This window comes from Lithobates pipiens, unplaced genomic scaffold (assembly GCF_037356315.1).
Source record: "Lithobates pipiens isolate NorthernLeopardFrog02 unplaced genomic scaffold, aLitPip1_a1.2 Scaffold_18, whole genome shotgun sequence".
NCBI classification, from domain to species: domain Eukaryota; kingdom Metazoa; phylum Chordata; class Amphibia; order Anura; family Ranidae; genus Lithobates; species Lithobates pipiens.
In genome coordinates, this window is record NW_027507758.1 from 21,653,752 (window position 1) to 21,677,790 (window position 24,039).

At 45.7% G+C, this 24,039-nt stretch overlaps 2 protein-coding genes across 3 annotated transcripts in view; one reads left to right on the forward strand and one right to left on the reverse strand.

Annotated features, from left to right (window-relative positions):
• Positions 1-18,848, forward strand: part of POLH (DNA polymerase eta) — a 42,417-nt gene extending 23,569 nt beyond the window's left edge. For both annotated transcript variants that reach the window (XM_077485438.1, XM_077485439.1), the window contains exons 5-11: positions 2,530-2,699; positions 6,180-6,283; positions 7,513-7,632; positions 9,429-9,552; positions 10,478-10,543; positions 12,280-12,452; positions 14,447-18,848. In XM_077485438.1, the coding sequence (XP_077341564.1) occupies positions 2,530-2,699; positions 6,180-6,283; positions 7,513-7,632; positions 9,429-9,552; positions 10,478-10,543; positions 12,280-12,452; positions 14,447-15,206 (1,517 nt within the window). In that variant the 3' untranslated portion in view covers positions 15,207-18,848. The remainder of the gene's footprint in view (positions 1-2,529; positions 2,700-6,179; positions 6,284-7,512; positions 7,633-9,428; positions 9,553-10,477; positions 10,544-12,279; positions 12,453-14,446) is intronic.
• Positions 18,849-23,062: 4,214 nt separating this feature from the next.
• Positions 23,063-24,039, reverse strand: part of LOC143987002 (chordin-like) — a 63,823-nt gene continuing 62,846 nt past the window's right edge. Inside the window, exon 23 of the mRNA XM_077485440.1 lies at positions 23,063-24,039. This exon is cut by the window's right edge and continues 455 nt beyond it. The gene's annotated coding sequence lies outside the window, so the exon portion shown is untranslated.

Consider the following 24,039-nt stretch of genomic DNA (forward strand, 5'->3'; position numbering starts at 1 on the left):
ATGTGAAACTTGCCTCAAAACAAAGCCTTCCAGCGATGCAATGTGGCTCTGTGATTGGCCGGAGCCACGATGACGCCAGTTCCCGCATGTGCATGGGAACCGCCGGTCGCGGCACAGGGCACTGAAGAAACGGCACAGGCGTCGGCCGTTCCTTCAGAGCAAATGCGCCAGTGATGTCACTGGCTGTATTTTCAGTGAATATCTCTTAAACGGTGCAAGTTTAGGAGATATTTACACTACCAATAAGTAAGCCTTATTATAGGCTTACCTATAGGTACAAGTCTGAAATGGGATTTTTACCCCTTTCACACCAGGGCGTTTTGCAGGAGCTATAGCGTTAGAAATAGCGCCTGCAATCCACCCTAAAGAAGCTGCACCATTGTAGTGTGAAAGCCCCAAGTGCTTTCACACTACAGCGGTGCGCCGGCAGGACGTCAGAAAAAAGTCCTGCCAGCAGCTTCTTTGGAGCGGTGTGTTTACCGTTCCTCCACCGCTGCTCCCCAATGAAATCAATGGGGCAGCGCTGTAATACCGCTGGCAAAACGCCGCTATTGCGGCGTATTGCCGGCGGTTTTAAACCTTTCGTGGCCGCTACCAGGCGGTAAAAGCGCCCGAAATGCGCTGCAAATCTAAAAATAGCGGCGTTTTACCGCCGACGCAATGGGCGGTGTGGTGTGAAAGGGGTCTTAATGTATTACCAAATCAATAGATCTCCTTCATTGAGCCAGGCCTTAGGGCAACTGAATCAACTTCAGAAGACGGTCCTGGTACTTTCTACACTTTCTTGGGTGCCCTGAAGCCTTCTTCACAAATGCAGTGGAAATGTTTTTATGGGATTAAGTTCATTTTCAAGACAAAGAGGCACTTTGCAATTAATTGCAATTCACCTGATCACTGTTCATAACATTCTGGAGTACAGTGGGTAAAACAGAAGCGCCACTCTAAGTGCAATAAATCTGGATACTTTAATAAAAAGCTACAAACATGGTACTCGCAAGGGTACAAACATGATCAGCATGTAGGCATATAATGCCGGGTGTCCATGAGATCAGTGGATTCCATGCACTGGATGGCAGCGGTGTCCGTGTAGCAGGCTGGATACGAAGTGTGCTGGCACTTCCTGCAAGTGGAACGCAAGCCGCGAACCGACAACCAGGATGATATCACTTCCGGGAATACGAACGTGTAGACGACGCGTTTGTGGATCTACGCTCCTTCAGGCCTGTTTTTTTGTTTTTTTTTTAAATCCTGACTCGGTTTGTGAGTGTTGTCTTGCAAAGCGTGCAGGATTCAAGCCAATGGGGTGTGCAGTACCGCATTTGGCCAGAGGTGCGGGTGCGCCGATGAAACTCGGAACGGTTCGGAGCCGTTCGGAAATACTCGGAATCACTTGGAAATACTCCATTCACGAGTGTATCTGAGGCTTTCCGAGGGTTTCTGAGTTCAGCCGAGCTGTCCCCGAGTATTTCCGATTATTTATTTTATTATTTATTATTCCAAATTATCTTTGTTTCCATTGACTTCTATGTGGAAACTCACTTTGATATGTGAGTGCTTTGGATTACAAGCATTCTCCTGGAACGGAATATGCTCGTAATCCAAGGTACTACTGTATATGCAAATTGGCATCATAAACACTGAGGCAGCAAACTTTGTGAAAATTAATATTTGTGGCATTCTCAACGTTTGGCCACGGCTGTATGTTCATGACATCAGTTGGAGTTTTTCTCCTGAGGTCATTCAGAATCCATTGATGGGTGGTGTTGACCACCTTTCCGATTTTACCTTTTTTTTTTATTTAATTTTTTTCTTGATTGAAGCTGATTTTGCATTCCTGTTGACTTTTTCAACATAGGCGTATCTAAATCTAAAAACACAAATGTAATCTTTTGCAGCTTAGCTGTCCTTAGATGTGGACAAAAACAAGGAGAATGCAATAGCCAAAATCTGGATGCTGGAATGAGGAGCAGGAGCACTAAGTGCTCCTGACAGTCATTGGCAGAATTACCAGGAGAAAACAAAGGGACGGGAAGAGAAGCCTGAAAAAAGAAAACTAACGCAGCGACTACATCTAAGGACTATAAAGCTACCATGAATTGTACTGAGTCCCACCTCGCAGATCACACCCTCCCAGAGCCTGAACCCTCCCTGAAACTACAGAGGCTCAAAGCATGATGGGACATGTAGTATCAGGACTGGTAAAGGAAGGAAACAGAAACAGAATGGACAGGAAGTCAGATAAATTTAGCCAGAAACCTGCCTTTTACTGCTAAAGTAGGTGAGATACAGATAAAATGACACTGGGGTTGTGATTCATTTACATGCACAATGCATCTGTTTTGGGGGTGCTTTACCGCCAGTGTGAAAGGGCTTTTATTAAGGAAAACGAATGCAACTGCGCTTGCAAAGTGCATGGTCTATTTGCCTTTAGTAAATCCACCTCTGTATGACCAGAGCGGGTAGAATAGAAAAAGAAACATAAAATTAAAATAAGCAGTGGTTTTGCTAATTAACTGTGTTGCCTTTCAGAGGAGCTGCGCTGTCTGGGAATGCAGCAGTGGCTGAAGTCCCTCCCCCAGGGGACCCCTCCTAGTCCTGAGCTGAACCTGACTGTTGCAGCCATGATCGTAGAGGAGATGAGGGCGGCAGTTGAGGAAGAGACGACCTTTCAGTGCTCTGCCGGGATTTCTTACAACAAGGTGACCATCAGAATGGCTGCGCTAACTTGGCATTGGAGGCATTTTTGTACTGAATTTTTGTCATTACTTTTTTTACATTATTAAAATGAACAGACACTCCTCACTTAACCACTTAAGCCCCGGACCATTTTCCAGCTAAAGGACCAGTCCCCTTTTTGCGATTCGGCACTGCATCGCTTAAACTGACAATTGCGCGGTCGTGCGATGTGGCTTCTGAAACAAAATTGGCGTCTTTTTTTTTTCTCCCACAAATAGAGCTTTCTTTTGGTGGTATTTGATCACCTCTACGGTTTTTATTTTTTGCGCTATAAACAAAAATAGAGTGACAATTTAGAAAAAAATGCAATATTTTTTACTTTTTGCTATAATAAATATCCTCAAAAAATATATTTAAAAAAAAAAAATTTTTTTGCCTCAGTTTAGGCCGATACGTATTCTACATATTTTTGGTAAAAAAAATCGCAATAAGTGTTTATTGATTGGTTTGTGCAAAAGTTATAGAGTTTACAAAATAGGGGATAGTTTTATGGAATTTTTTTGTTTTGTTTTTTTTACTATTAATGGTGGCGATTGTTTTTTTTTTTTTTTGTTTTTTTTTATTGTGACTGCGATATTATGGCGGACACGTCGGACAATTTTGACACATTTTTGGGACCATTGGCATTAATACAGCAATCAATGCGATTTAAATGCACTGATTACTGTAAAAATTTCACTGGCAGTGAAGGGGTTAACCACTAGGGGGCAGTGTAGGAGTGTGTGTGTGTGTGTGTTTTTTTTTTTTTTTTTTTGTTTTTTTTTTGTTTTTTTTACTGTTGGAGCGTGGCTTGGCATGTGACGTCACTGATCGCCTTTCCCTATAACAGGGAACAGACGATCAGTGACAGCCACACTAGGAAGCATGGGGAGAGGTTTGTTTACACTTACCTCTCCCCGTTCTTCAGCTCTGTGACCTGATCGCGGGACACCGGCGGTGATCGGGTGCCACGCTCATGGAGCTCAGGACTGGGTCGCGAGCGTGCGGCCCGCGGCTAGGCTCTTAAAGGGCAACATACCTGTGCCATTCTGCCGACGTACATCAGCGCGAGGCGGTCCTTATATGGTTAATATATGATATTTATTATAGCAAAAAGTAAAAAATAATGCATATTTTTTTCAAAACCTCCTCCGACGACGACTCCTCCTACGACCGCGCAATTGTCAGTTAAAGCGACGCCGTGCCGAATCGCAAAAAGTGCTCTGGTCTTTGGCCGGCCAAATGCTCCGGGGCTGAAGTGGTTGTAAATGCAGAATTTTTTTTTTTTTTTATCTTAATGCATTCTATGCATGCAGATAAAAAGCCTTCTGTGTGTAGCAACCCCCCTAATACTTAACTGAGCCCCATTCTGTCCAGCGATGTCCACGAGTTCCTTCCAGGATTCTCCTTACTGATTGGCTGAGACACAGAAACGGCCCCATTAGCACCCGCTGCTGTCAATGAAACCCAGCCATTTAGGAGAGAGGGGAGGTTGAGGCCGAACAGTGGCTCTATGTCTGAATGAAACATGGAGCTGCAGCTATGCTCGTGTCATCGTACCCATCCCCCCCTCCCCTATAGCAAGCTTCTTGCTGTGGGGACATTCAGCAGGAAAGAGGGGCCAGGACCCCCCGAAGAGGGACCCCGAGAAGAGGAGGATCCAGGCTGCCCTGTGCAAAACCATTACACAGAGCAGGTACTGCAAGTATAACGTTTTTATTTTAATAGAAAAAAAAGAGAGACTTTACAATCACTTTTAAAGCGAAGTTCCACCCAAAATTTAAACTGTCCAAAATCCCCCCCTGCTGGCACCGTTCAGGGGGGAGCGGATACCTGAGAGGTACCCGTCCCCACTTCCGGGAGACTAGGCAGTGGCAAATTACATCAACAGCTCAGCTCCTTTCCCCCTGCTGCCGGTGTTCTGACATGTAGAGTCCGGCCATCTAAAAGTGTCCGCCCCGTTCTGTGCAGGCGCAGCGCTTGCGCAGTACGTAGCAGGAGATTTGGAAAATCTCTGAAGATGAATGGCGCCGTGAGTCGAGGTGCAAGCCCCCACCATCTAAGTGGACATAGGGCTGCAAATATTAGAGGGCCGCTCGCCACGCTTCGGGCACGGCCTCGCTGCGCTCTGCTCTTTTTTTATTCTAACTCTATATCCACTTGGATGGTGGGGCTAGAACTTGGACTCACGACGCAGGTGCCGTTCATCTTCCGCTATTTTCGGAATGTGGTTATCCTGCGCAGTACACAGCGGACGCTATCCGACAGGACACCGGGCCAGCAGGAGAGTGCAGCGGTGCCTCGCGCATGCACAGTAGGGACACAGCGTGAAGCTGTAAGGCTACACTGCCGGGTTCCCTTACCGGCAATGGCGCCGGCAGCACCCCACGACAGCTGATGGAAACATCAACTGCGGAGCCGACATTGTTGGACTCAAGGACAGGTAAGTGTCCTATTAATTAAACTCAGCAGCTGCAGTATGTGTATTGTTGGCTTTTAATTTTTGCAGGGATGGGCGGAACACCAGTTTAATGTCACCTTTGCATCATTTATAAAAAATGTTGGGGGTATATTTATAAATGTTTATACAGTAGTGTACTGTGTACATCCTGTTTCCATGACCCAAGGTTCTCAGCAATACGGACTGGTCAGACAGCTGGTCATATGTCTGAACGGTCATTAAAGTGGAGGGCCACCCTGAAAAAAAAAATGCATTAAAAATTACAAAAAAATCTAAAAAAAAAAAAAAAAATGAAAAATAAATTATTTTTTTTACTTACCAGAAATGCCTGTTGCTAGGCGCATAATCCTAATCTGCCTCTTCCTCCTCCTCGGAGATCTTCTTTCTTCTCTCCTTGTCGCGTTGTCTTCTGGGTAATGGGTCTCGCTGTGTTCTGGGAATTGTGTGTCCCAGAACACAGCGCATCCCATTCACAAAGCGCTGCGCGACTAGCGCATGCGCAGTAGGAAACGGGCAGTGAAGCCGCAAGGCTCCACTGCCTGTTTCCCTTAGAAAGAATGGCGGTGGCGGAACCCGAGGGACGGGTCGGCCTCGGGCGGCCGACATCGCGGGCACCCTGGACAGGTGAGTCGGCTTATTAAGTCAGCAGCTGCAGTGTTTGCAGCTGCTGACTTTTAATTTTTTTTTTTTTTTTTGTAAACGGCCCTCCTCTTTAAACAGGTAGGTTGTTGAGTGAGGAGCGTCTGTACAAAGTATGTATAGAAGTTATCTGTTTCCAGCTAGTTTTAGATTTTGCTGCTGATGTGTATATTATATAATAGGGTCAGGCTTTGGTGTTGTATATGACAAGCATATGAGGCCTCGGTGAGGACGGAGTGGTTGTAATGTGTGGCTATATTGCTCTGTTTGCAGTTGTGGGATGGACGATATGCTGGGGCAATCGAGCCTCTTGTGTCCGGATAACATTTGCTGTTTTTTATTTCTCTCTCCTGACCTTGTCTAGGTTCTGGCAAAGTTGGCTTGTGGATTTAATAAACCGAACCGCCAAACTATTCTCTCTCAGAGCTCTGTGCCGGAACTGTTCAATCAACTGCCTATTGGAAAGATGTAAGTGTGGGGGTGGAGATTTCATAGAAATCAGAATCTGTAACTGTAAAACCACAACCTCTGCCTGCTTTTTTTTTTTTTTTTTTTTTTTTTTTTTACAATACGACAGCAAACCGTGATGTGCCAGCCTTTTTTCAGGTCTCAAGGAACCCTTGCTAAAATCAATTCATCAGGGTCAGTTTGGAGAAGGTCCCTTTTTACCGTGGTTGTCAGTGGGGGGGGGGGGGGGATAGCCCTCCACAGCAGTGGTCAGAATACTATCCTTACAAATGGCTAAAAAGATCTGAGTGGCATTGGACCCAGAAACCTGTGGGCACAATCAGATTGGAGCCCCTAGCGACCTATGGAGGAACTCTCGTTGAGGAAAGGCTGTAGAATCTGTGGTTTTGGGGTGATTATTCTCATGTGGCAGATGCATTTTACACTGAGTTATGCCAGTCCAAGCTGCATTTTACGGTGTGGCAGCCCACTTTTATTTAAACAGAACTGTTCAAAACTATTCTGCGATTTTATTTATTTTCGGCACTACGACATTGCATCGGACAAATCTGACCCCAAGTGATACTTTTTGGGGACCAGTGACACCAATACAGCTATCAGTGCTATAAAAATGCACTGATTACTGTATAAATGACACTGGCAGGGAAGGGGTTAACACTAGGGGGCGATCAAAGGGTTAAATGTGTGCTAGGTAGGTGTTTCTAACTGGGGGGGTGAGGGGACTGACTGGGCGTACAGAGAGATCGTTGTTCCTGATCACTAGGAACAGACGATCTGTCTACTCCCCTATCGGAACCAGGATCCGCCTTGTTTGCATTTGCAGATCCCCCGTTCTGGCTCTCTGTGGAGCGATCGCTGGTGGCCGGCGGACATGGTGACCATAGGCACCGCGCCGTGGCAGCGCGCCTACACTGTATCTATTACATGAAGAGCCGCGCCGGTACAGTGATTCACGCAATATACTGTGGCAGGGTGACTCTCTCTTAGGCAGGTGGTCATTAAGTGGTCCAAATAAATTTGAAAAAAATCAGATTTAAAAAAAAATAATAATAATATTTTCCTTATACACCCTGAATCCAAGTCATACATACGCTATTTTTTGCAGAATGTTAAATAGTGAATGGTTACACGTACAAATTGAGGCAGAGGCGGTGATTGTAACATGGGTTCCTTCTCCTGAGTTCTCCTGATCGGTTAGTCACTCTGCACCTCTTTTACTTTCTTATCAGACGCCATCTTGGAGGGAAACTTGGGACATCTATCAAAGATATTTTAGGCGTGGAGTACATGGGTCAGCTGACCCAGTTCAGTGAATCACATCTCCAGAGCCACTTTGGGGATAAAACCGGGTAAGTGGATTGTAAGTGCTTTAAATCTCCCCCCTCTACGGTGTTATGAAGCTAGAGGTGCACTTTTTGGTACCGAAAATGCAGGATTATAAATGCAAGAATATAAATTTATTGTTGGCCATTATCGGCACCTTTAGCGCAAGAAAAATGTATGTAAGGCTTTAACTTCTATGTGGCTGGGTTCACACTGGTGCAAGCGCAGATATCGCATTGGATTTGCACCGCATTGCTGTGCAAATCAAATGCCATGTCTGTGCGATGCAAATTCAGCCATACTGTTTGGCTGAATTTGCATCGCAGTCGGACCAAAATGGAACAGACTGTTTGTTTTTTATTTTTTAGTTTTTTTTTTTTTTTGTTTTTTTGTTTTTTTTGGTCTGCACTGGAATTGGATTGCATGGGTGCTCGCACTGCGAACTGATCTGGGGATGTCGTTAACTTTACTTGACACCCACAGCGGTTCACAGATGTCAATGTAAACCAGTATGCAGTTCAGGCGCAATGCGGGAACCCGCACAGAATTCGCAGGTTATTCCGCATAGCACCAGTGTGAACCCAGCCTGTATGTTCCGGTTCACGCTGGTGCGATGCAGGAAACCCTGCGTTTCTGTGCCGGTTCCCGCAGCACACTTGAATCGTGCACTGGTTTACAATTGACATCTGCAAACCGCTGGGGATGTCAATGTAAAGTTAACGACACCCCCGGATCGTATCGCAGTGCAAACTGTCAAATGGTTGCAGGAATCGGATCGCAAAGGTGTGAACATCCATGAGATCTGATTCCAGTGCGGACCAAAATGAAGTCCTGCACCATTTTGGTGCAAATGCGATGCGATTTCAGCCATACAGTTTGTGTGGCTGGATTCGCATTGTACAGACATCGCATGTGATCTGCACAGAAATGCATTTCGAATCACATGGGATGTCTGTGATCGCACAAGTGTGAACCCAGCCTAAGCCCTTGTACACACGATCGGAGAATCCGTCGGAATGTGTCCTATCGGACCATCACGTCGGATAATCCAACTGTGTGTGGTATGCATCGGACTGATTCCGTCTGAATATCCGTCGGACCCAATTTTCCAACACGTTGGAAATATTTCCTGACCAACTGGGCCAATCGGACATACTCCGATCATGTGTAGAGAATTTTGATCGGACCAAGTGCCACGCATGCTCAGATTAAATTCCTACATCAAAGCTATTGGCTACTAGCCTGAACGTAGTCCCATCGTAACGAAATTACGTCATCACGTTCTGAATGATCGGATTTTTCGCCAACTTTGTCCGACCGTGTGTATGCAACAGTTTCGTACAAGATCCGACGGACTAAATCCGACGGATTTGGTTGTGGACATCTCCGACCGTGTGTACAGGGGCTTAGTCTTCATACTGGTCCATTGCGCTTCCATTGTGGTGTTAAAAATCCTGCTTGCCTGCATTTTTATTTGGTTAGAAAAAAAACACACCAAAAACGCACATCCCCGTTGAAAAGCATTGAAAACAGTAAAATGGCCACCAAATGGCTGTGAATTTTAGACAAAATCGCGTGTTTCTGCCTCATTATCGGCACCTTTTTTCTCATATTGGTAAATCGCAGATAACGCAGTTTCCGGCCCATATGTTTCATCAGCCAAAATTTCAGTGCATCTCCTAAGCAAACCACCTTTTAGATGCAGACAATGAAAATCTCGATCTTCAGCCTCCTGGGCCAGGCATATCCCTCACCGTAAAAGCTGGAAGGTTCACTTTACTGAAATGACAAATCCTGTTGTATTTCCTGTCTTTATTTTTAGATCGTGGCTCTACAACCTCTGCCGTGGAATTGAAGATGAGCCGGTGAAGCCCAGACAGCTACCCAAATCAATTGGCTGCAGCAAAACATTTCCTGGAAAGACAGCGCTGTGCACACGAGACCAGGTGGAGTAACCTCAGAGTAACGACCCGGAAACCACAGCACAGTAACGTCTGCAGGCAAACTATGTGACCCCCCTCCACCCCCATATTTGCCTGTATCTGTGCAGTTTTATTGAAAGTATCTTAATACTATGAACCCCAACAGTGTGTTATCCTCTTAGTGACTGGGGGTAAAACAAAATGTTGATAAATGGACACAAATTTGGCATGCGTTTTGTATAACTGTACATATCATTGCAACTACTTTGTGTATCCGTGTGTGTGTGTATATATATGTAATTTTTTTTTTTTTTTTTTTTTTTTGACACCCTAGAGAATTAAATGGCAGTCGTTGCAATACTTTGTCACACCGTATTTACACAGCAGTCTTGCAACGCAATTGTTTTGGAAAAAAATACACTTTTTAGAATTAAAAAATAAGAACACAGTAAAGTTGGCCCAATTTTTATGTATTTTTTTTGTATTGAGAAAGATGTTACACAGAGTAAATTGATACCCAACATGTCGTCATGCTTCAAAATTGCGCCCGCTTCTGGAATGGCAATAAACTTTGACACTTAAAAATCTCCATAGGCGGCGTTAAAAGATTTTTACAGGTTACCAGTTTTGAGTTACAGAGGAGGTCTTTTGGCTGCCATTTTTAAAAATACTGAGGTTATGGCAGCTATCTGCTTTTTTTTTTTTTTTTTTCTGCTATTTTGCTTATTCTGTATATGTGGCCTCCTGAGTAAAGACCCCCTTCCGTGAGGCCGCATATCTGTGTACTGTTGGCAGGAAATGGTTAAGTAACAATAATGGTTGCTGTGTTCACGTAGCAACATTTTTAATTTTACTTTATTCCTCCATGACATAATGGAGGGGAAAATACAGTTTTATTTCAGACACTGATAAATAAGGCCCTGTGTGATGTAGTCTTGTTTTGCGGCAGGTGCAGCATTGGCTCTTACAGCTTGCTCTGGAGCTGGAGGACAGGCTGAAGAAGGACAAGGATACGGTGAGTGCCAATGCCATAGGTGTGTGTCCTATCGGTGTGTGAGAAGTATTTTCCTTGCTTTTGTAGATACATTTTCAGAATTGCATTACACAATTGTCAGCTACATCACAGGAGGGACCGTACTGTTTGACAGTTTGTCATGGTAATACAGGTATTTAAATGGATAGAAAAAACAACCTTTTAGGCCCCTTTCACACGATTGGCCCACTCGGATCCTCCTGTCCGTTTCTCAGGTGGATCCGAGCAGGCCAACCATTGACTTCTATGGGCAGGCGGATGTCAGCGGAGATGTGATCTGATCCAACAAGATCCAGTCAAAGCGGATGGATGGCGATACGCTCGCCATCAGATTGGATGATATCATCCGATCTCCCCATAGAGAACAGCGGGGCTCTGACATGTCCGTCCCTGGACAGTGAGCGGGAGACGGACCTCTCATCCGCCTGTTGAGCGGGGATCAACAGAGGGATTCCGCCACTGAGCTAGCAGAGTCCATCCAGCAGATCCGCCCCGTCTGACAAGGGGCCTTGGGGTTCGTTCACACTTGACGTGCATGAAAACTGATTGGAAAACCCATGCAGATTGGATGCCGAATGCTGGACTCCAGAACGCGCCCGCAAGGTAACCCCCCACCGGGAGAGCCGCGACAACTGCCGAGGGACCCCAGAAGACCAGAATTGGGGCCACTCTGCAAAACGAGCCTCACAGTATAGGTAAGTATGACATGTATGTTATTTAAAAAACAAAAAAGACCTTTTTGTGTCACTTTAAGCCTTTCTCCAGAATTGGCAAACTCCTTTATATGCTCCTGGTGTAAAAATTGAATAACATGTTGATTATTTATGGTATTACGGTTTGAACATGCACTACTGACACGGATTTCGCCATTGTAATATACAGTATAACCAGTGTTATTTTTTTAATGTCAAATTTTGATTTAGTTTTAGTCAGTCTTTTGACTAAAATGCCATTTTCATTTTTATTCCTCTCAAATGGTGTTAATTTTGTCGATTAAAAATATTTTCATTCCCGAAATGAACACTGTATATAAGATTAATTTGTGTGTAGTGTTGCATGACACAGTGCCAGCTAAACTGGCAAAGGAAAGGAGTGAGGGGTCCATAGTGCTGCTATTGGTAGTTAAGAGATTTCTGAATAAATTTCTAGTGCTGTGAGAACAGTTGGAGAATCTTTACACCCCTTTCACACCACACCGCACCTTGCGTCGGCGGTAAAACGCCGCTATTTTTAGAGGCGTTTTACCGCCGGATTTGCGGCGCATTTCGGACGCTAGCGGGATGCTTTTACCCCCCCCGCTAGCGCCCGCGAAAGGGTTAAAACCGCCGGCAATACGCCGCAATAGCGGCGTTTTGCCGGCGGCATTACAGCGCTGCCCCATTGATTTCAATGGGCAGCAGCGGTGGAGGAGCGGTAAACACACCGCTCCTTCACCGCTCCAAAGAAGCTGCTGGCAGGACTTTATTCTGACGTCCTGCCAGCGCACCGCTGTAGTGTGAAAGCCCTCGGGGCTTTCACACTACACACAATGGTGCAGCTTCTTTAGGGCGTTTTGCAGGCGCTATTTCTAACGCTATAGCGCCTGCAAAACGCCCTGGTGTGAAAGGGGTCTTAGATCCTGAGAGAGAAAAAAACGTGTAAGGAGATGTCATAGTGTCAATCTAACTGTTGCTCCTTTGCATCGCCTCTGTTAACTTCCATGCATTCCTCTTCTCTAGAATCAAAGAGTAGCCAAACAGCTGACAGTGGGCACACACCGGCAGGGAGACCCTGGTTGGAGTAGTGTGTCCCGCTGCTGTGCCCTTACCCGTTATGAAGCACAGAAGATCAGCAGTGATGCCTTTGCGCTCCTGAAAACGTTTAATGTGGCTGGAAGCCACCAAGCTGCATGGTGAGTGGATGCCTCTACATAATTGTGAACGATCTTTTGGGGGCACAACAAGTATTGGCCCCAAATCTAAGATTATGGACACTAAAGCTAGTTTTTGTTTCCTGCCATTGGGCTGATCAAAAAAAGAAATGAAACAGACCCCCCCCCCCCTCCACATACATGAGGTGGATGGAGGAATCCTTCCCACTGTGTTATTGTATTCTGACAGTGGGGACTTCTCAGCTGTCAGAATACAATGATCAGCGATGCAGCCGATTGGCTGGAAGTGCTGATTAAACAAGCATTTTGCAAAAGCCTTGTTAGAGAAGTCCATTGACCAGGAGTAGGCAACCTTTAAGAGGTTAAGATCTACCTGGACAACATGGAGGAAATCTAAAACCCCCATGCCGTGGGGGGAGGGGGGGGGTGGTCATCGTCGCCCTTTAAAAAAAAATTAACGCCTCCAATAAAACGTCATTCCTCCAGTAATTTACTATTCCCCCTGACTGTAGTGTCCTCTGACCCCCCCCCCCCCCCCCCCCACACACACACACACACACACACACACACACACACACACCAGTAGTGTCACCTGCCCCCTCCACCCCATACCAGTTTGCTCTGCCGCCCCCCTGTAATGCCCTCTGCCACCCCATAGCAGTGTCCTCCTGAAACCCCCTCACTCCCCACTGTAATATCCTCTCCCCAGCCTCCCCTGCATAGCACTATCCTCAGCTCCCCCCCCCCAGTAGTGGCCTCAGCCCCTCTAAAGCTGTTTCCTATGTCGCCACCCAAAGCAGCTTCGACAACTTGCAGCTCTCTCCTACCATACAGCGGCTTTACTTTACAGAGGAGTGAGAGGATGGAGGGCGGGACCAGGGAGCTGCTTATGTTAACTTTTCATGTTAACAAGCTGATGATTGGTTGCAAAGACCGCCTAGCAACCAATTATCACCTGTTAGTTAACTTGCAAAGTTAACTAAAGCAGCTGCCATGCTTCCACCCTCCTCCAATCCCACACTGTTTTGCCTCTCTCTCTCTCTCTCTCTCTCTCCGCCCTGAAAGGAGAGCAGGGCTGGCGGAGATTGGGGGAAGCATTGGCACATCCCTGATCGTGATCTACCTCTCAGCTTCCTGCGATCGACAGGTTGCTGAGCCCGGCCATAGACCATCAATGGATCGATGATTCAATCCATCTATGGCCAGCTTAAGAACAAAGCAGAAGGGGAGACTGTCAGGGCCTGACCAGCGCGGGCACATCTGCAGGGTCCAATTAGCTGTCTTCCATACCCAGAAGTGGCACCAGCGAGACGCCCAGAAAGTGGACTAAGGTGAGTATATCTTGCATTATAAGGCAAGTAAAAATAAAAAGGCTAAGAGGACTGTGTGAGGGATGTTAAAGGATATGTTCACCTTTTGGAACATGTTACATGTTCCACCTGTTTTTAGGGTGGAACATGTAACCTGTTCCATCAGCTGCAGCCTCGCCCCCCCCCCCCTCCTGTGACAATGGGCGAGGGAGCTTCTCCCCATGCTCACTGTCACTACTTTAAAATAACGCAGTTGTTGGGGCTCCACCAACAAAGACGTGTCATTCATTCAGTTTCCTGTGAATCAATGCCTACAAGTACAGTCAGCCTTTGTGGCTGACAGCTTGTAGTTCTCAATGGTACTGCAAGGGCACTGGTGAATGCTCCCGTAGTCCGTGAGCTTCCTGGACTGAAGGAACTGCTTGCCCATATTGAAGGTATGGGCAGACCGTGTACTGACAAGTCTACAAGAGCCTGACCTTGCCCCCGTGATCTGCTGATCGCTGGTGCAATGATTTACAGGCTCCCAAGAAATAAAATAATAAATGCACATTGTGTTACCCTTTTTTTTTTTTTTTTGGAATTTTTCCTTTAATATTTTCCTGAGGACAAGCTTTACATCTGCATCTTGAGTCTGCCAAATAAGCTATTTAGTAGTTTTGCTTTGTGTAGCACATAAAATGATTCACCCCTGTTTTCCTGCAGGTCTCCACCACTCAATCTGCTGGCACTCTCAGCCAGTAAGTTCACAGAGACCGCATCATCTGGAAGTGGAATCGCCAGCTTTCTCACCAAAGATCCAGCCAGTACCCAGAAGCCTCCAGGTGGCCTCACACAGATGTCGCCAAGCAGCCCTAAGACTCCACAGAAAGAGCGCCAAGATTTAGAGAACAGAACTCCAAGTACCATTCAGCTGATGTTCCAAAAAGCAGTGGAGAAGAGGAAGAACATCCCAGAGGAGGCCCCCTTTCCCAGTGTTTCCACCCAAAATCCAGATGATAAGAAAGACTGTGTGAATAGCTCTGTGTCTGTCAGAAGATCCTTCTTTGAGTCCAAATCTCACCAACAGGTTACAATGGACCTGGACCAATCTGAACCTCTGAGCAGTGTCCAGGATGGAGATGCCTCCTATGAGGATCCTGTATCTGATGAATGTGTAAATTCCCCTTACATGGACCCAGTAGAACAGAAACCAGAACACCCTGAGGAAGACATGATAAGCTGTGAGAAGTGTCACAAGCAGATCCTGGTGTGGGACATCCCAGAACACATGGATTATCACTTTGCCCAAGAATTACAAGACTCTTTCTCAGTTCCTAGTCCTAGCACCGCTCCATCTAGACCCACCATGACGCCTCAAGCCAGACCTAAAAACAAACCTAAGAACCATCCAACTCCGAATGCAAAACGTGCCCGCAGTGAAGGCAGCAGGACTTTGGATACCTTCTTCAAAAAAGCTCCTTAGCTCCTGTCTTCTCTGTAGGTCTTTATGTTGATGTACCACACTGAAATCTGCTGCATAGACGCTATACCCCCATAGAAAGCCTCTGTGACCGTTGATATTTGAATTTTATGAAGTTGTCATATGCTATAACGTTTTAAAAGAGGACCTGAACTGTGGAAGCTGTGCCAAAACACGGAAAGCAGAGAGCTCAGTACCAGGCCACCCGTATTGCTTGGTAGAGAACAAAGTATTTGTCACCAGTAATGCATGTAGATTTGCTATGCCTTTTGCACAAAATCTCTATGTGGAGTTGGCCATCTTGATAGAAAGGCAGGGCTTTCTTATGTCAGAGCTGCCCCCAATGACTGGTGATCTAATAATGGGTGGGTTAATGATTAAAATGAAGGAAGCAGAGATCCACTGAGGGGGATGAAGCAGGGAGATCCTTGCACTGCAGGTCCTCGGGTACAGCTTCCTCTCCAGCAAGGGTAACAACAAGCAGCACAGGAGTGATATCACCACATCTTAGGCCGCGTACACACGGGCGGATTGTCTGCCCAACTAAGTTCGACAGACAGTCCGTCCAACATTTGAATGAACGGACTTGACCACACACGATGAACAGACAGTCCGCTGAAAGCTTGCACGATGACGTGTACGGCACGTACGACGGGACTAGAAAAACGACGTCCAATACACTGCAATGCAACCTTCGGCCGTGTAAATCCTTTCTGAGCATGCGCCATACTTAGTCCGTCCAACTTGCCTACACACGAGCGGACTGTCCGCTGAAACCAAGTTTGGACAGACAAAACCAAGTTTGGACGGACAAAATTACGGAAATTCCGAAAGACTTAGTCCGTCAGACTGTCCGCTGAAAAAGTCCGCTGAAGCCCACACACGAGCGGATTGTCCGCTGAAACACGGTTCAGCGGACTAAGTTGGGCAGACAATCCGCCCGTGTGTACGCGGCCTTACTCTAAATCTAGTGAGACTAACAGAGGTAGCAGTGCCTTGGATAACCTCACACTGCCAGTATACAGCTATGAGGCTACAGATCAAAGTGCACTGCTATCTTTCAGGAGCAATTCAGGACAAAGGGTAAATCTTTTTATGGTACTGATTTAGGCACAATCATTTCTTGATGTTCTCTCTATAGGGCAGCACAGTTTAGGCTGGGTTCACATATTGGAAATTACATGCATTTTGAACCGCATCCAATTCGCATCTCAACTGGCAGCCTTCTCCATGGTGTCGGTTCATATATCTGTCGTCCAGCCAGTTTGTGGGTACTGGGTCTTGTACTTCTCTTTTTTTTTTTTTTTTTTTTTTTTTTTTTTTATTTCCAGTCCAAATCAAGTGCAATTTCAAGTAATAATTCGTACCTGAATTGGTGAACAAAACCCCACCAGACTTCCCTTTTTAAATATTGCAGTAAAACCCGGACATGTGTGAACCAAGCCTTAGGCTACTTTCACACTGAGGCGCTTTACAGGCGTTTTAGCGCTAAAATTAGCACCTGTAAAGTGCCTCTCCTGTCACTCCAGTGTGAAAGCCCAAGTGCTGGCAGGACGTTTAAAAAAAAAAAAGAAAATCCTGCAAGCAGCATCTTTGGGGCAGTGGAGGAGCAGTGTACACTCCTCCACCGCCTCTGCCCGTTGGAATGCATGGGCAGCAGCGCTTTGTGGGTGCTATTAACCCCTTCTTTGGCCGATAGCGGGGGTTAAAAGATTAGTGCTGCTAATACGACGGTAAAGCGCCGCTCTTTACCAAATTGAAACTCTTAAAGTAGTTGTAAACCTAGTTACATCACTTTTACCTACAGAAGTCTATAATAAGGCTTACCTGTAGGTACTGGAAATATCTCCTAAACCTGCACGGTTTAGGAGATCTTTACCATATACATTTTCTGTGCCCACCAGTGTCAGCTACCAGTGCCACCCATCAATGCCCATCAGTGTCTCATAATCAGTGCTGCCCATCAGCATTACCCATCAGTGCCCCCTCATCAGCGCACATCAATGAAGGAGAAAAATTACCGGTTTTCAAAATTTTATAACAAACTATGAAACAGTTTTGTCTTTTTTTTTTTTTTTTTCAAAATGTTCATTTTTTTATTGTTTTATTTAGAGGGAAAAAAAAACAGCAACAATATAAACACATACCAAAAGAAAGCTCCATCTGTGTGAAAAAATTTCTTAAAATTTCATTCTGGGTACACTATAGCATGACCGTGCAATTATCATTCAAAGAGTGACGGCGCTCAAAGCTGAAAATTGGCCTGGGCAGGAAGGGGGTTTAAGTGCCCGGTAAGCAAGTTAATTTGTTTCATTCAGTAAAATGCCTGCCTATACAGTAGCAGTGTAATACACTGCTACATGCAAACAATGTGTAAAAAAAAAAAAAAAAAAAAAACCCTGATCACTTCCCCAGAGTAGTACAGTGTTACTATGGTAACATTATCTTGCTCTGGTCAGTGTTAAAAAAAATTAAATAAAATTGTAAGAAAAATTTAATGGGGGGGGGGGGGGGGAATCACTTTTCTTTTGTACTCTCACCAAGCAGTGTACTTGTTTACCGCCACACCCATCATATGATGACACTGTACTGCACTGGTGGCAATCTTGTTAAAAAAAATATATGTATTTTATAAACTTCTTCCCTTTTCCAAAAAATTCAGACAAAAAAATTACAACTTCAGAAAACTCGCCATGCCTCCTACTAAATACCTCGGACTGTCTGCTTTCCAAAAATGGGTCCTTTGGGGGCTATTAGTACTGTCCTGGTCTTTTCAGGCCTCAAGAAATGAGATGGGGGGCCCGTCAGTACATCAAGATTTATCCTTTTTCAGATATATCCCATAATTTTGTGGACTTTTAACAGAAATTAAGAAAAACACTTTCTTTTTTTTTTTTCAAAAATTTCAGTCCTTTATCGTTTATTTAAAAAAAAAAAAAATCACTAATAATTAAATACCACTAAAAGAAAGCTCTATTTGTGTGAGCAAAATGATAAAAATGTAGTTTGGGTACAGTGTGGCATGACCGCGCAATTGTCATCCAAAGTGTGAGAGTGCTGATAGCTGGAAACTGGCCTGGGCAGGAAGCGGGGGCGAAAGTGCCCGGTATTGAAGAGGTTAAATTTGCACTAGGTATGTAGCCTTTAATGAGCTCTAGACATGATTGGGTGAAGTGATGAATGAAACTTTTAATTGTTGTGTAAAGCTTTTTTTTTATTTTTTTAATGTGTGTTTTGTAATTATTTCTGGAGGTTGATCTGGTCGTATGTATGACTTATACACGTCCTGCTTAAAAAGTGTTGCAAATTCAGGGACGCTGCTTTTTTTTGGGGGGGGGGGGGGGATACACCGCCACTTGTGGGAGAATTTTTTATAATATAAGATATGACCATCGTAATCGGGAACGTGCATGGAAAATGTGAACATTGCATTTAATATATGCGGTGGGATGTAAAAAAATAACACCATACACAAGAATTTTTTTGTTTTTTATTGAGGATCTGTGCAATGTAGCTAATTTCCAGACAAGCTACTAAAGCTGCTAAATATACTTTTTGAAATAAATTAATGTAAACGGTTTACCTACTAAAGGATTTGAAATTCAGTACAGCCTGTTTTGTGATTCCTGCTGGACAGCTCAGCCATGGCCTGGACCTCCCTTTTTTCTCCACTGCAGTTCAAGTGACTGCCACAAGGGTAATACGGGGGGGCTGCTATTTTTTTTGTTTTTGTTTTTTTTATATATTATTTATTTTATTTTTTTATAACAAACATCATATATGCCTCCACTGTGCAGTTTATTTTGCACAGAGTAGCCCCGATCCTCGACCTCTGTGGTCCCCCGGCGGCTCTCGCGGCTCCTCCCCGCATCAGATAACCCCACCCCCCAGGAGAAGCACGCTCCTGAGTCCAGCATTTGTCACCCATAGACTCCGAATGCCGGACTCGGCCCCTCCCCCCGGCTCCAGCTTTATTGGATTTGATTGACAGCAGCGGGAGCCAATCTATCCAATCAAGAGCCCCGGGCCAGAGGAAGAGCGCGTCTCCACCGTGGCAAATTCCAGGGCTCAGGTAAGTAAAACGGGGGGCCCGGTCCCTGCCAGCTGCATGCCCACGGGAGCCGACCCGAGCGGCATATTGCCGCGATCTGCGGCCTGCGCGCCGCTGTCTACCTGTCTTTTTGTAAATATCTCCTAAACCGTGTAGGTTTAGGAGATATTTCTTGGACCTACAGGTAAGCCTTAATCTAGGGTTTACAACCACTTTACCTACTTGCCGCCCGCGCTATAGCACGAAGGACAGCTGCAGCGCAGACCTTAATTGCCGGGAGGGCGTCCATGGACGTCCTCCCGAGCAAGCACAGTCTGCGCGACCCTGCAGTTCGCACGCGGTGCGCTCCGTGATCAACGAGTCCCCCCGGCCCCTTACCGTATGATCAGCTGTCAGCCAATGACAGCTGATCATGTGATGTAAACAGAAGCTCGGTAATCTGTATTTTTTTTTTCTTCGCGCTGTTAGCGTGAGGGGAAAAAAAAAGCCGATCACTGGCTTCTGTCAGAGGGACATCGGTCCCTCACTCAGAAAGCCGCGGCTGTGCCATTGCCCACTGTGCTGCCTAACGGTACCCGCCAGTGCCATCTACCAATGCCCACCAGTGTCTAATAATCAATGCCACCTACCAGTGTCCATCAGTGCCACCTTTCAGTGCAGCCTCATCAGCAAACATCAGTGAAGGAGAAAAATTACCTGTTTTCAAAATTTTATAACAAACTATGAAACAGTTTTGTTTTTTGTTTTCAAAATTTTGTTCCCTTTTTGTTTTATTTAGCAAAAAATAAAAACCCCAGCAGCAATTAAATACCACCAAAAGAAAGCTCTATGTGGAAAAAAAAAAAAATGATAAAAATTTTCATTTGGGTAAACTGTAGCATGACCGCTCAATTGTCATTCAAAGAGTGACAGCGCTAAAAAGCCGAAAATTGGTCTGGTCAGGCAGGGGGTTTAAGTGCCCGGTATTGAAGTGGTTAAAGCGGGAGTCCACCGGGACTCCGCGTTTTTTTATATTTTTTTTTTAAAAGCCAGCAGCTACAAATACTGCAGCTGCTGACTTTTAAATAGTGACACTTACCTGTCCAGCGCGCCCGCGATGTCGGCACCCGAAGCCGATCGCTCGCTCGGCTGCCGGGTCCCGCCGCCATCTTGGGTATGGGAATCAGGAAATGGAGCCTTTCGGCTTCATTTCCCGGTTCCCTACTGCGCATGCGCGAGCCGTGCGGCGCAATCCGGACGGTCCCCGCTGCCTCTGGGAGCTGTGTGTTTCCCAGCAGGCAGCGGGGCACTTGCTGAAGGGGGCGGGCGCTTGCGGAACGGGGGCGTAACCTACGCCCGTTCCGCAGAGAGCTAGCCCGGAAGTGGGTGCAGTTACCTGGATTATCCAGGTAACTGCACCCCCCCCCCCCTGAAAGGTGCCGATTGTGGCGCCGGAGGGGGGGGGGGGGATTCCGATGAGCGGAGGTCCATTTTAGGGTGGACCTCCGCTTTAAATGACATTTTTAGGGCGTAAATAGTACGCCCAAGGTCTGAAACTGTCTGATATCCTACGAGAAGATGATATTTTTTGAGCGATGAACGGTCAGACATTTTCAGCAGTTTATTTGAATTTAAATAAATACAATTACAGTTATTCATTCACATGCTGGAAGCATCCACTGAAGGTGCTATAAGTGTAATAGCAAGTTGTCCAATGTGAAGGACATATCATGTTCATGCAATCATCCCCGTGTCTTATGGGCAAGTATGTAATGAGACATCCAGTCCTCCCACATCTACCGGTATATCTGTCACACACAGAAAGGGGAAACGCCACTCAAGGCGAGTACAGTTAAGCTTAGATGAAGGTGCCCATCTGCCTTGCCTCCGAGAATGCGGAACATACACGATATTACCAAAAGTATTGGGACGCCTGCCTTTACACACACATGAACTTTAATGGCATCCCGATCTTAGTCCGTAGGGTTCAGTATTGAGTTGGCCCACCCTTTGCAGCAATAACAGCTTCAACTCTTCTGGGAAGCCCGTCCACAAGTTTTAGGAGATGTGTCTATGGGAATGTTTGACCATTCTTCCAGAAGCGCTTTTGTAAGGTCAGGCACTGACTCGCAGTCTCCCCTCTAATTCATCCCAAAGGTGTTCTATCGGGTTGAGGTCAGGACTCTGCGCAGGCCAGTCAAGTTCCTCCACGTCAAACTCGCTCATCCATGTCTTTATGGACCTTTCTTTGTGCACTGGTCCAAATGATTTGGTGATTATGGTGTGGGGGTTGTTTTTCAGGGGTTGGGCTTGGCCCCATAGTTCCAGTGAAGGGAACTTTTAAGACATCAGCATACCAAGACATTTTTGATAATTTCATGCTCCCAACTTTGTGGGAACAGTTTGGGGACGGCCCCTTCCTGTTCCAACATGACTGCGCACCAGTGTACAAAGCAAGGTCCATAAAGACATGGGGTGTGCAGTACCGCATTTGGCCAGAGGTGCGGTGACGCTCGGAGACACTTCGTTATCGAGTGTCTCAGAGCACCTCTGGCCACATACAGTACTGCATACACCAGCAGTGACTGTGGAACCAATTATCCGAGTTTCCATTAATTCTTATGTTGAATCTACCTTTGATGTATGAGTGCTTTGGATTACAAGCATGCTGCTGGAACGGATTATGCTCGTAATCCAAGGTACTACTGTATGCTTATTGCGATTATTTATTCATACCAAAACTATGTAGAATACATATTGGCCTAAACTGCTGAAGACCTTTTTTTTTTTTTTTTTTTTTTTTTTTTTTTTTAGATATTTATTATAGCAAAAAGTTAAAAACGTTGTTTTCTTTTTCAAAATAGTTGGTCTTTTTTTTTTGTTTATAGCGAGAAAAAAAAACCCGCAGAGGTGATCAAATACCACCAAAAGAAAGCTCTATTTGTGGGAAAAAAAAGGACATCAACTTTGTTTGGGTACAACTCCGCACAACCACACAATTGTCAGTTGAAGCGACGCAGTGCCGTATCGCAAAAAGTGACCTGGTCATTAAGGGGGGGGGGGGGGTTAAAACCTTCCGATCCTTAAGTGGTTAAAGTTCATGTGCGTGTAAAGGCAGGTGTCCCAATACTTTTGGGAATATAGTGTATAAAGTTGAATGGGCGCACATTCCACTGAACACACCAATGCTTTGTTGAAGATTCGGGATAAAAACAAAACATCACAGCGCGTGGGCACAAATGAGTAGCAAGACTAAAGCCCCGTACACACGATCAGATTTTCCGACAAGGTAAATGCTGAATGCGAGCTTGTTGGCGGTAAGTCCGACTGTGTGTACGCTCCATTGGACAATTGTTGTTGGACTTTCCTCCAACAAATGTTGGCTAGCATGTTCTCAAATTTTCCACCAACAAATGTTTGTTGTCGGACTTTCCGATCGTGTGTCCAAAAGTCTAAAGTACAAACACACATGCTCAGAATCAAGGACGAGCCGGAAGCGCTCGGTTTTGTAAAACTAGCATTCGTAATGGAGATATCATGTACGTCACTACGTTCGTAATTGTTGGCCAACATTTGTGTGACAGGGACGGACTGACAACTCATGGGGCCCCCTGGGCAATAGGAGATTATGGGGCCCCCAGGCAATCAGATTATGGGGCTACACAGTAGACACACACACACACAGTATACAATCACACAGAAGGCACAGACATGTTTCTATTGGCTGAGAAGGTACTGGAGAGGTGGGGCAGCTATAATCTAAGGATTTTTGGACCAAAAGGATGTCGGTAAGGGACATTTCAGAGACAGATGTAAAAAAAAAAAAAAAAAAAAAACATTTTTACATACTGTCCCTGGTTTTACTGAGGGTGGCCACCCTGATGGGGGCCCCCTAGTGGCATGGGGCCCTCGGCAGTGCCCGAGTGGCCCAATGGTCAGTCCGCCCCTGACCGAGTGAATGCAAGACAAGTTGAAGCCAACGCCCTTTGAACAAAATTCCACGGTTTTGTTGTCTGAAAGTCCGATCGCGTGTACGGGGCTTAACGCGTTTCACGCACAGGAGCGCTTAATCGTATCTGTCACACATTCCCTCCTCATCCAGCCCAGCACAGTCTTCCTCATCACATTGATCATCACCTTGTCTCCAATCTTTTCCAGAATCTCCCTTAAAGCGGTGTTTCAGCCCTAAAAACATTTTCAGCAAGTCAGCAGCTGAAACAAAAGTAGCTGCTGACTTTTAATATTGAGACTTACCTTTCCAGGGCGCCCGCGATGTCGGCCTGCCGAGGCTGACCCGTCCCTCGGCTCTCAGGTCCCAGCGCTGCCATTCAAACTAAGGGAAACAGGCAGTGGAGCCTTGCGTCTTCACTGCCCGTTTCCTACTGCACATGCGCGAGTTGCACGTGGCGCTTTGTGAATGGGACGCGCTGTGTTTGGGAACACACAGTTCCCAGAACACAGCGCGCCCCATTATCCAGAAGACAGCGCGGAGGAAGAGAAGATCACCGAGGAGCAGGAAGAAAGCAGATTAGGAAGACTGCCTAGCAACAGGGATTTCTGGACAGGTAAAAAAAAAACAATTCTATATTTTTTGAAGAATATTAATGCTTTATTTTTTTTTTTTTTTTAGGGTGGCCCTCCACTTTAAAGATGTGCTGCTTCCTTGGATATTTTTGCTGTTGGAGCCATAGTGGAGCTGCTCCTGGAACACAGATAATCTGATCATCGGTGAATGGAAATGATTTGCAGCATCTCATTTATGCTGTGAATGGTGCTTTGGCGCATTGCTTGTCCTCAGGTTGATAC